At 33.2% G+C, this 11,487-nt stretch overlaps 1 protein-coding gene and 1 pseudogene across 2 annotated transcripts; one reads left to right on the top strand and one right to left on the bottom strand.

The window, feature by feature from the left end:
* Positions 1–1,108: 1,108 nt before the first annotated feature.
* On the top strand, positions 1,109–5,369 carry LOC114271642 (glucose-1-phosphate adenylyltransferase large subunit, chloroplastic/amyloplastic). Its single transcript, XM_028213247.2, has 14 exons — positions 1,109–2,012; positions 2,210–2,332; positions 2,451–2,624; positions 2,852–2,944; positions 3,027–3,110; positions 3,213–3,268; positions 3,458–3,551; positions 3,736–3,921; positions 4,007–4,087; positions 4,279–4,365; positions 4,443–4,547; positions 4,665–4,771; positions 4,859–4,919; positions 5,001–5,369. The coding sequence occupies exons 1-14, from the start codon at positions 1,788–1,790 to the stop codon at positions 5,100–5,102; spliced, it is 1,578 nt and encodes a 525-aa protein (XP_028069048.1). The 5' UTR covers positions 1,109–1,787; the 3' UTR covers positions 5,103–5,369.
* LOC114271643 (mannan endo-1,4-beta-mannosidase 7-like) lies at positions 5,359–9,460 on the bottom strand (annotated as a pseudogene). Its single transcript, XR_014365228.1, has 6 exons — positions 9,255–9,460; positions 8,623–8,729; positions 8,334–8,528; positions 7,738–7,853; positions 5,958–6,160; positions 5,359–5,865 (listed from the first exon to the last, which is right to left on the bottom strand). The product of XR_014365228.1 is annotated as a mannan endo-1,4-beta-mannosidase 7-like (transcript).
* Between the last annotated feature and the right edge of the window lie 2,027 nt (positions 9,461–11,487).

Genomic DNA, 11,487 nt, shown 5'->3' with positions numbered 1-11,487 from the left:
TATTAGAGAGGTGATGTGACTTAAATAAGATGATGTGACTTAAATAGGATAGTGACTTTTTGACTTTTTGTCTTTTTTCAATCTTCCCAAACTAGGCCTAAGTGTGAGTTTGACAATAAGTCAAATAAGTTGTTTATTATTTTATTAACTGGTTTCTGTCATATTATTTTTTTATATTTTTTTACACTTTTTTTTTTCGTAATAAGTTAAAAAATTTTAAAAAATAATTCACACTCAAACACAAGTGCTATTACTTTTAATTGATAAGATAACTATATTAATATGATAGAATCATATTTATTTTGATAAAATAATTGTTCAAATAATTTAATTTTCTATTTAAATAATATATTTGAAGAATCCTAATAAAATGAGTAATACAAATCATTATCTTGGTCTATGATGGACTCATAACAATAACATGACCCTCAAGTTGAAATTAGCAAAGAGAGAGAATCCCAACCTATAAAATAATGGTGTTTAACTAAGATTTTGTTAATTAGATAATCATTAAATTGAGATCTAAATAAATATTATGCAACTGATTAGAATGAATAATATTATATGGATTAATTAGATTAATATCAACTAGTGATATGTCATAATTTTAAAAATTTTAAACATTTATAATTTATATAATAAATAGAGTATCATAACATTAATTAATACACTAATATGTAAACTAATTAATATATATAATACGACCGGATTATAATTGAAGGGTCGAGCTTGTTTTAAGTCGAGATTAAGACTGGATCCGTCCAGTTCGGTCTATGGGGTTCATTTTTTGGGCCCGTTTTGATAATCCGAATCGTTCAATGTGTAGAAATTGTCGAGTACTATATGTTTGTAAAAAATCAAGTTGATCGGATATTAATAGCTATGTGATCAAATCAGTTTTATATAAAAAAAATGGACCGTGAAACAATTAACGGTTGATAAAAAACTGTTTTGTATACATAGTTATCGATATCCGATCAATATGATTTTTTACAGACATATAATACTTAATAAGTTCTACATATTAATAGTTCGAATTATCAAAACGAAACCCATAATGAATCCTCACAACCCTAAGTCCTAAGTCCAGTCCGATCTTGGACTGGAGGAAAGCGACTGCCATAATTGAAATAGAAAAGTCTCCCACGTTAAAATGGACACCTCGCAATAATGGCATAGAAGTCTGAACCAGAACCGCATTCTGATCTCAGAGACAGAAACAACTGCAGAGCAGAGTGAGGAGGTTCACACGCTTTTAAATGTGGACTCTGGATTGAAATACCAACCAATTTTTCTGAATCTCTCGTGAAGTTCTTCACAAGAAAGTTACAACCCAATCACTAATCACCACTCCTCCCACTTCCCTTCCCTCTTCTCGCATCAATCAATCCCGTTTTGGGTTTGGATCTAAACTTTTATTTGAACTCTAAAACAAGAAATCTCATTGGGTAAATCGACATTGGCCTAGCTTACATACCCTTTTTTTTTTTTAAAAAAAAAGAATGTAATTGGTTTTTCTATCGAGTTAATCTTTTCTTGTTAATTGGGAGTTTTTCTGATCCGGGTATTTCTGGTTTTGATTTCTTAGGATTTGAGTCTCAAACCATTTTACTGTATAGCCACTTGTTCATATTTTATTGGCATTTTCTTGGAAAGCTTGGGATCTCTAGGAAAAGTAGTTTTGCTTTTCTGTTTTAGTAAGTTTATGTGGCTGGGTTTTACAAGATTCCAAACTCTCTGGTCTTTTCATTATCACTTTGTCTCCGCAAACAGTACCTTCTCAGTGAATGGCAATGGATTCTTGCTGTGTCGCCATGAAAGCTAATGTCCACACAGTGCAAGGTGGGAGAGGAGATTATAGGTGTTGGGGTGAGAGAATAAGGGGGAGTCTGAATAGCAAGATTTTGGGTACTCAGTTACGGAAAACCTTTAGGGCTGAAAGTAGAGACTCCAAGGTTAAACCTGGGACGGTTTTCTCTGTTCTTACATCAGATATTAACAAAGAACTTCTGGTGAGTCAACACAAAGCAGCAACTCTTCTGTTTCCTTCATTAATTGGCTATTTTGTCCTAAATTTCCTATTAGTATTTGACATCTAGTCTGTGTTGTCATGATATAGTGTTAAATCCATTGCATTGGGATGTTATTTATTATTTTCTTGTGGGTCTATATGCAATCTCACTATTGGTGAAATGTGTACTGATTTCAGACATTTGAGGCACCATCATTTGAGTATCCAAAAGTAGAACCGAGGAATGTAGCCTCGATCATATTGGGTGGAGGCGCGGGGACTCGCCTCTTTCCACTCACTAGTAGAAGAGCTAAGCCAGCTGTAAGAGAAACCCATATACTCTTTACACTTTTTCTTGATTGTAATATTGTCAATTAAGAATCTCATGCATAAAAAGTTGGATTCAATTTGTATAGTGATCGTGTTTTTTCTCCTGCAGGTTCCGATTGGAGGTTGTTACAGGCTGATTGATGTGCCCATGAGTAATTGCATCAACAGTGGCATAAGAAAGATTTTCATCCTCACTCAGTTCAATTCTTTTTCCCTCAATCGTCATATTGCTCGCACATATAACTTGGGAAATGGCATCACCTTTGGGGATGGTTTCGTGGAGGTGAGATGAATTAGGCGAAGTAGAAGTCATTGGGTGGAACAAAAAAATGGTTATGAAAGTCAAACTTCATCTTTATCTTGAAACTGTGTCAAGTTTTTGCTGTTCTTAGGAAATACATATTATTAGCTGAATTGCCTTTTGAAGATAATTTTTCTGATGTATTCTTTCGGATGATGATTTTTGTGTGAATTAAATGGCGTCTCAAAGAGTTTTTTGATTGGGAACAGGTTTTGGCTGCCACCCAAACACCGGGAGAAGCTGGAAAAAAGTGGTTCCAAGGAACAGCAGATGCTGTGCGGCAATTCATATGGGTATTTGAGGTGGGTGCTTCTAATCATTCATTATCATTTGTGATGGTTTCTCTTTGAAAAGTACTGACTCTGATTTTCATGATTCTTATAGGATGCCAAGAACAAGAATGTGGAGAACATATTGATTTTGTCTGGTGATCATCTCTACAGGATGGATTATATGGACTTTGTGCAGGTACTTTTCTTATGTATTTATTACATTTATCAATGAGAGATGTGGATTGGGACACACTGCTTGGCTTGGTTTGGTTTGGTTTAACAAGCAATGTGATTGCAGAAACATATTGATACACATGCTGATATCACGGTTTCATGTGTCCCCATGAATGATAGGTATGTTATTCAACTTTAGGTTCAATTTGATTTCATTTTTCAATCTCAGGCCATTCAAATCACAATACTTTATCAATGAAGGCCTCTTGCTTCAATTTGAAAGCAAACTTGTTGAATTCAATGTAGGGAAATTTAGTTTTTTTTCTTATGGGTCATGAAGTTCATATCGATATTGATTTTGTTTTGCAGCCGAGCATCAGATTATGGACTGATGAAAATTGACAAAACAGGACGTATCATCAACTTTGCTGAGAAACCAAAAGGCCCTGCACTGAAACAAATGGTAGGTTGATCTATTGGTTGTTCACATTTTCTAATGGATTGGTTTCTTGGTACATCCAAATTAGTTTGATAATCACCATGTTTTTACCTCTGTTTTTATCCCAATTGCTAGCAACCACCAAGTAATTATTCTCATATGTATGGGTCTTGATTATCTAATATTGTTATTTGAAATTACACTCCAGCAAGTTGACACCTCTGTCCTCGGACTCTCTGAGAAAGCTGCTGCAAACTACCCCTACATTGCATCAATGGGTGTTTATGTGTTTAGAACTGATGTCTTACTAAAGCTTTTGAGGTGGAGGTACCCTACAAGCAATGACTTCGGCTCTGAAATCATTCCTTCTGCTGTGTCTGATCATAATGTCCAGGTGATCTACAGAGCGTTTAATGTTAATAATATCAATTTTCTCTTTTGATTAAATATCTCTTTTTTAATGCATTTGAATTGTTCAGGCATATTTATTCAAGGACTACTGGGAGGACATCGGGACAATAAAGTCTTTCTTTGATGCCAACTTGGCCCTTACAGAACAGGTTAGTTCTCTCTTATCACAAGGACCTTTCATCACTCGACACATGTGATCCAAATTTAGAACACGAGTTGACTTCAATGCTCATGAAGAATTTGAAACCTACATGTGAATTTGATAAACAAAATAATTTCCACTGCCATTTTTTTTTTCTTTCCAATTTTACTTATTTGAAATGACTATATATTCATGCAGCCTCCAATGTTTGACTTTAATGACCCGAAGACACCTTTCTTTACATCTCCTAGGTTCTTGCCACCGACTAAAATGGAAAAATGCAAGGTATTTTGGTAATATCAAGCTCATTTGTGGTTTATCTGTGATTCGTTCATGTTGTAATTATAAACTTGTTCTTGCAGATTGTGGATGCCATAATTTCACACGGGTGCTTCTTGCACGAATCTAATGTCCACCACTCCATAGTGGGTATTCGTTCACGTTTAGAGACTGGTGTTGAGCTTGAGGTGAGTTATATTTTTTGTTCAAAAGCTTGCTTGGTCGATTTGGAGCCAGCTTTTCTTCCAACTTTTGGAGTAAATGCTGATTATATTTGATGGTGCATAAAATATTTTCTCTTCCAGGATACGATGATGATGGGTGCAGACTACTATCAAACTGAATCTGAAATTGCATCTCTGTTAGCGGAGGGAAAGGTTCCCATTGGTGTTGGACGGAATACCAAGATCAGGTGAAATACGTGAACGATACCATTACACTCTGAAAAAACTAGCTAATTTGTGTGGTTGCTGAAAATCCTTTGTCAATTTTGTTGAAGGAATTGCATAATTGACAAGAATGCCAAGATAGGAAGAGATGTGATCATTGCAAATACAGATGTAAGTATATCCATGTTGCATATTATTGCATTTTACTTACTACTGATAGAAGCTATGAAATTAAATGATTTGATATCACAGGGTGTTGAGGAAGCAGAAAGACCAGATGAAGGATTCTACATTAGATCCGGGATCACAGTGGTACTGAAGAATGCAACTATTAAAGATCGAACCATCATATGAAATCTTGTCCAGTGAAAACCTCTGGTTCTGGTTTACAGCTTTAGTCTTTTTCGCAATAAAATGCCATTAAAAGGGTTGCTCCTATATGTAAATTACGACCTTTTTTTTCACGTATGTAAGAAGGGATTTTGAGATGTAGTTTAACAGTGTAGTTTTACAATAAATCATGGAGTACTTTACTTTTTATTTTATGTATTTTAGATTCCATTTAAGTATTGTAAAGACATTGTTGAAAGTATATAAAAACTACACAAACTTATCAATCTACTCTCTTGTATAAACATATGAATCCATAAGATAGCATTAAAATTGAAAATCCTCAACAGAAATGTAACATTAGCTTTGTATACTTTTAGATTACTACTACGTGGTTTTTCAGTTTCCAGTATTGCCCCTTTTGTTCATATCCCTTGCTTTCCTCCATATCTCAACATTCCTCAACCTAACATACATCTTTTGAATCTTCTTGAGTTTTTGCGACTGTTGAGCAATCAGACTTGCTGTTCCTTCAGTTAGAAGTTGCCAGAACATTCCTCCGGCAGCTGCTCCTCCACCTCCACCACTAGCAGACGAATAGATTGCTGAGTAGACTGTTTTGAACAAAATGTCCCTTTGTTGTGTGTCAAAACCCGGATCTTTCCATGATTTTCCAAACTCACTGACAAGAAGTGGCATTCCTAGTATGTTTTGCGCATTTTGAATATGAGTGTTGACCCAATTGTTCAAAAATGAAATTTGGCTGTCATCGCTTGTTCCTAGTAACCTGATCATCAAAAATATAAACAAATTCGTGTCAGGAATAACCATAAAGGATGTTTCTTTCTGCCCCAGAATATATTTTGCTCTGATACTTGCCATACATCAGGGTATGAATGAATTGTAGCAAAATCAATGCCGAGGATCTGATTATTTGCAATAAAATCGGTTCCAACTTGGAAATTCAGATTGAATTGTTGTTTCTGAGAAGCTGTTTGTCCATAAAATCCTTCCAGACCAGCTTCAAGTAAGTGATTACTGTCTATGGATTTCAAGTATAAAGCCATCTCTGTAATCCAACCCTGTCACAGAAATTCAGTAAAGTATTGAAAAGCTGTATTTTTATTCTTCTTTATAGTCTGCAAGAAAGAAAAAGGCAATCTAACCCTAACTCTTAAGCTAAACCTCTCCTACGGTGCCGCAAAATTTATTTTTATTTAGAGAATCTGTGTCAAGAGTGTTTGATGTAATTTTCATTTATAGTTTATGAGATGAAAATAGCTTAAATAAACAGAAAAGACAGATTATTAAAACTAGAGAATGGATGCTTTCTGATTATCAATTATCAATTTTCTGATTATCATATGATAGAGTGTCTCGAGATATAATATGATGAGTGTTAGCGAAGAAATGAGTGACAAAAGGTTACATTGATGTAATTAGGGACATGTATGAAGGGGTGGTGACCACTATTAGATCGCCTACTGGAAAGACAAATAAATTTCCTATCACTGTAGGGTTCCTCCAAGGATCTACCTTAAGTACTTATCTTTTTGCTTTAGTTATGGATGAGTTGGTGAGAAATATCCAGGATGATGTGCCATGGTATATGCTTTTTGCAGACGATATAATGCTAGTGGATAAGACTAGAGAATGAGTTAATACAAAGTTGGAGATTTGGAGAAAAACTCTTGAATTTAAAAGATTCCGGATAAGCCGAACTAAGACAGAATACATGGAGTGTAAATTTAGTAACAGTAACAATGAAAGTAGAGGAGAAGTAAAGATTGAGAACCAAGAACTGCCTAAGAGTGAACATTTTTGTTATTTTGGGTCGATTATCACAACAACGGGAGAGATTGATGCGGGTGTGGCCCATAGGATTTAAGGCGGAATGGTGTAAGTAGAAAAGTGTGTCTGGGATATTGTGCGATAAACGAATACCCACTAGACTTAAAGGTAAGTTTTATAGAACGACTATTAGACTAACGAAGTTGTATGGGACGGAGTGTTAGGCAACCAAGAAACAACATGTAAATAAGATAAGTGTGACTGAGAAGAGAATGCTAAGGTGGATGTGTGGCAAGAGTAGACAAGACAAAATTATATTCAACGGAGACCAACAGAGACAGTAGTGAAGAGATGTGATACTGTAACGACAGATGGAAGTGTTAGGGGACGGAATAGACCTAAATTAACGTTAGTTAGCGTTGTAAATAGAGATATAAATCTACTTAATTTGACTAATGAAATGACCTTTGATAGGGTCGCGTAGAGAAAAAGGATTCATGTAACTGACCCTATTTGATGGGACTTAAGACTTAGTTTGGAGAACTCCAACCCCCCTACCCTCATATATATGGATGAACTTCGAACAGGCGCAAACACATGTAAATCACAGGTATCTGAGTGTTTTGGGTTCCATGAGAGTCAAATATGAGACTTCCCGGATTTTCCAACAGTGTAGCTCCCCACATGAGGCCTCCCATTTCTTTTTGTACAATAAAATTCAAATTTTTATATGGCTAATCAAATGAAAAAATAGTTGTTTCCAACTTTCCATGTAGCAGAATGAGTGATTGATTGTAAATATGAACATATATGTATATGTATACAGATGTAGATAATGAAGTTTTGAGAAGAGGTAATAATGACTAACCTGGATGGTACTTCCTGAGGTATCAGTAGTGCACCTAGGCTATGCTCCCAAGCCATTATCGTTGGGTCATCCTTGTACTCAACCCCGGTGATGCTGTTACGCCTTGTAAGAACAGTCTGTGCAGAAGAAGCAGAAACACCGGAAATGGAAAATAATAAATCACAATTCATAAAATTTCTCATTTCATCATTGCTAGTTTTTTTTTTTTTTTTCATAACAAGCGATTATTATAATTGTGACCAATTCGAAACCTTGTCTATTGAGCTAGTGAATCCTCCATGCAAATTTCATGGAAAAGAAAAGAAAAGAAAAACTCCTTGAATGCAAAACAGCAAACCCACCCAACTATAAGAAAATCCCCAAAATACTAGAGGTACAGAAATCAGGGAGAAAGTTCTCACTACAGGACTGAATATTAACTATTTCACTTGTTTCCTGGTTTTGTCTTCTTTGTCTGTTTGCTTCCGGGGAAAACTGCCACTTTTCTGGGTAAAATGTGGAAAAGAAAATATAGAAAAAAAGCAAGAACAGATTCAAATTTTGTGTGTGTGTATGAGAGAGAGAGAGAGAGAGAGAGAGAGAGAGAGAGGAATGACCTTGATACGGTTTTTGTAATATCCCTTAACCACAGAATTGGCAAAGAAATCATCATCAGATGCCAAGTTCTGCCCCTGACTTCTTGCCCAATCCACATACTGCTTCTTCCCTCCGAAATTCTCGTAATTATTTACCAAACTCAAGATCAGCTTACTCCCATATCTTTTTGCTTCAGATACAACAAAATCCAACCCCTTCGTTTGTATCCACAAGCAAAAACAAAAACAAAAACAGAATCAAAAATCCATTTGAAAAACAAATTAATCAGATAAAAAATTTGATATAAACCTGAAGTGTTTGCTCGTTGTAGGAGCCAGGGGAGTACTGTAGGGCTCTGTATCCACCATCACTGAATCCCCAAGTTCTTGCCACAGTGAGACCATGATTTGAAGCCTGTTGAAAGGCGGGTCTCTCTGAGAATAGTTTGCGATGTGGTTGATTTTTTTTTTTTTTGGATTAAAAAGTCATACTTGAAATAAATTTTTTTGGTTTTTTTTTAATTATTTTGAAGAAAAAATGAAATGATTGTAATTTAGATATGACATTTTGCCTTATTAAATTAAAACTTATTTTATTTTATTTTTGACTATTTTAATAAAAAAATCTCATTTTAACTTAGGCTAAACGAAGGCTGAGTTGGGTCAGTTGCTACATATAAAAAGGCCTAACCACAGAGGGATAACCTCTATAGCAAGACCCTAAGGAATTCAGACTTCAGAGATTACCTCTAGGTGGTTGCTATACAACACTCAACTATATAGCGGTAAGTCACGTACTCGCACGCAGGCAAGGATTCAAATCCACACTTCTGACACTAGATACAATTTGCCCAGGGCTAGAATGTTCGTCCTACCAACCATATATGCTGTCCCCGAATGACTAAATCTGAAAAGAATGAAACCCAAGACCGTAGGACTTATGCTTGAAGATCTTGTCAGGATGCCACAATCCCTTGGGACCCCAGGCTACATACATTAACCAGTAGGCGTTGAACCCATTTGCGTAGTAAGAACTACCATTCAACATGAAATGTATTCCATTGATTTTGATGAACTCATCTTGTGCTTCTACTTAGATCAATAACAGAACCAAGAACACCACCTGACTCCAATGCTTCATCTCTCTCTCTCTCTCTCTCTCGCTCTCTCTCTCTCTTTCTAAATTTGTTTAAATGCAGAGAATCAGGTACCGTTTGGGAAGCAAAACTGAGGTTATTTTAGCCACGTCCGGACAAATTAGGCTTATTTAGCCACGTCCAGACAAAACAGAAATCAATGTGTTGGGTTCAATCTCTTGTGGGGTAAATTTACCAAAATACCCTGAAAAGAGAAGAAGCTATTCTTGGCATTGTTCCCTCAGCGTGACTTTTGGGGTACTGACCCACTGTCACTATTTTTTGACATGGAAGGATTTTGGATTTTTTTTCCCCCCTAAAATAATCATAAAAGAATAAAAATAAATTTTTTAGTTCAATAAAATAAAATATTATATTAAGAGATTGTTTAGGGTGTCATAAATAAATATACTTTTTTATCTTTTTTGACTACAAAATTAAAAAAAAATATATGAATATTTGGGTTAACTTTTTGATTTTTTATGAAAAAATATGTATTAACAAATTGTATAAATTAGTGTCTAGGGAAAAATTTTAAAAAAAGAATGACAAAAATGCAGCTCATCCAAAAAAAAAAAAAAGTTTTAAATATTTTAATTTTTTTGTTATGTATTTGGTTATGATTTCAGTGTAGACTTCTGAAAGTAGTATGGAGTTTCAAATTATATGTTTGGTTATGAGTTTTAAAAATAATTTATTAATTGAGTTTTATTTTATGTGTTTGGTTACGATTTGAGTGTAGAGTTGTTTTTAAATTTAAAATATTAACATTTAAAATTATTTAAATTTTTTGAATATTTAAATTATTTAAATTTTTTTGTTAAAATAATTTTTTGAATATTTAAATTATTTAAATTTTTACGCTTTAAATTTTTTGAATATTTATTTTAAATTTTTGCTTATTAAATTTTTTAGATTATTTACATTATTTAAATATTTAAAATAAAATTACAATCAAAATAAAAATTAAAATTAAATTAAAATTAAATATTTAAAATTAAATTAAAATTAAATTATTTAAATTACACAATATACTAAAATAAAACCTCACTTTTTATCATTTCACAGAAAATGAAAATAAAATAAAAATAAAAAACACATGAAAAAACCATTTGCAAAAAAAACTTAAAATACATAAATTATTTTAAATAAAATACGCCTCATTCAAAAATATTTAGTGCGAATTAAAAAATTACAAAAACGTAAATTGAAAAAAAACCGAACGACAAAAATACGCATCATCCAAAAAGATAAAAAAAAAAAACAGAAATTACCAATTGCCATTTAATTTACAAATAAATAAAACACATGAAAACCCATTTTTGAAATATAAAAACAAATTAATGTGTACGAATTAAAAAATGACAAAAACGTAAATTAAAAAAAAATAACGAGAAAAATACGCCTCATTCAAAAATATATAAAAAAAAACATAAAAACATAAATTACCATTCGTCACGTAATTTACAAATAAATGAAACACAAAAATTAAAAAAATGTTATTGTATACCAATAAAAATAAATAAGACAAAAAACGTAAATTAAAAAACAAGAACTAATTAATGTATAAAAAAATAAAAAAGACAAAAACATAAATTTAAAAAAAATAAAAAATAAAGCAAAATACGGCAAATCCAAACCCAAAATAAAAAAAGAAATATTTTACCAAAATATGCCAAAATAAAACCCAAAATAAAAAAATAAAAAAATTTAAGCAAAATACGCCAAATCCAAATCTAAAATAATAAAAAAAAAGAAGTTAGCAAAAAAAGCCAAATCCAAACCGAAAATAAGAAAAAAAAAAAAAAAAAAAACAACAACAACAGCAGGGGCACTTTGGTAAATGAACATGAAGACACCTCACGAAAAAGTCAAAAAGTCAAAAAAGCCAAAAAACCCTTCCCAAACCATGCTTTTTAGCCCCAGGTTAAAATAGCCAAAAAAGTCAAAAAGTCAAAAAGTCAACCCACTTCCCAAACGGAGGCTCAATAAAATATTTTAATAAATTGGACGTGTCTCTCTCTTCCAATAGAGAAAGA

The sequence above is a fragment of the Camellia sinensis genome, chromosome 3 (assembly GCF_055761805.1).
Source record: "Camellia sinensis isolate YWXY chromosome 3, ASM5576180v1, whole genome shotgun sequence".
Taxonomy (NCBI): domain Eukaryota; kingdom Viridiplantae; phylum Streptophyta; class Magnoliopsida; order Ericales; family Theaceae; genus Camellia; species Camellia sinensis.
The sequence above is the reverse complement of the archived record's forward strand: the minus strand, read 5'-3'. Positions and strand labels throughout refer to the sequence as shown.

Coding starts and splice junctions, on each gene's coding strand:
- LOC114271642 (XM_028213247.2), top strand. CDS start 1,788: ATGGCAATGGATTCTTGCTGTGTCGCCATGAAAGCTAATGTCCACACA. Junction 4,088..4,278: donor ACTTGGCCCTTACAGAACAG/GTTAGTTCTCTC, acceptor ATATTCATGCAG/CCTCCAATGTTTGACTTTAA. Junction 4,366..4,442: donor CTAAAATGGAAAAATGCAAG/GTATTTTGGTAA, acceptor TTGTTCTTGCAG/ATTGTGGATGCCATAATTTC.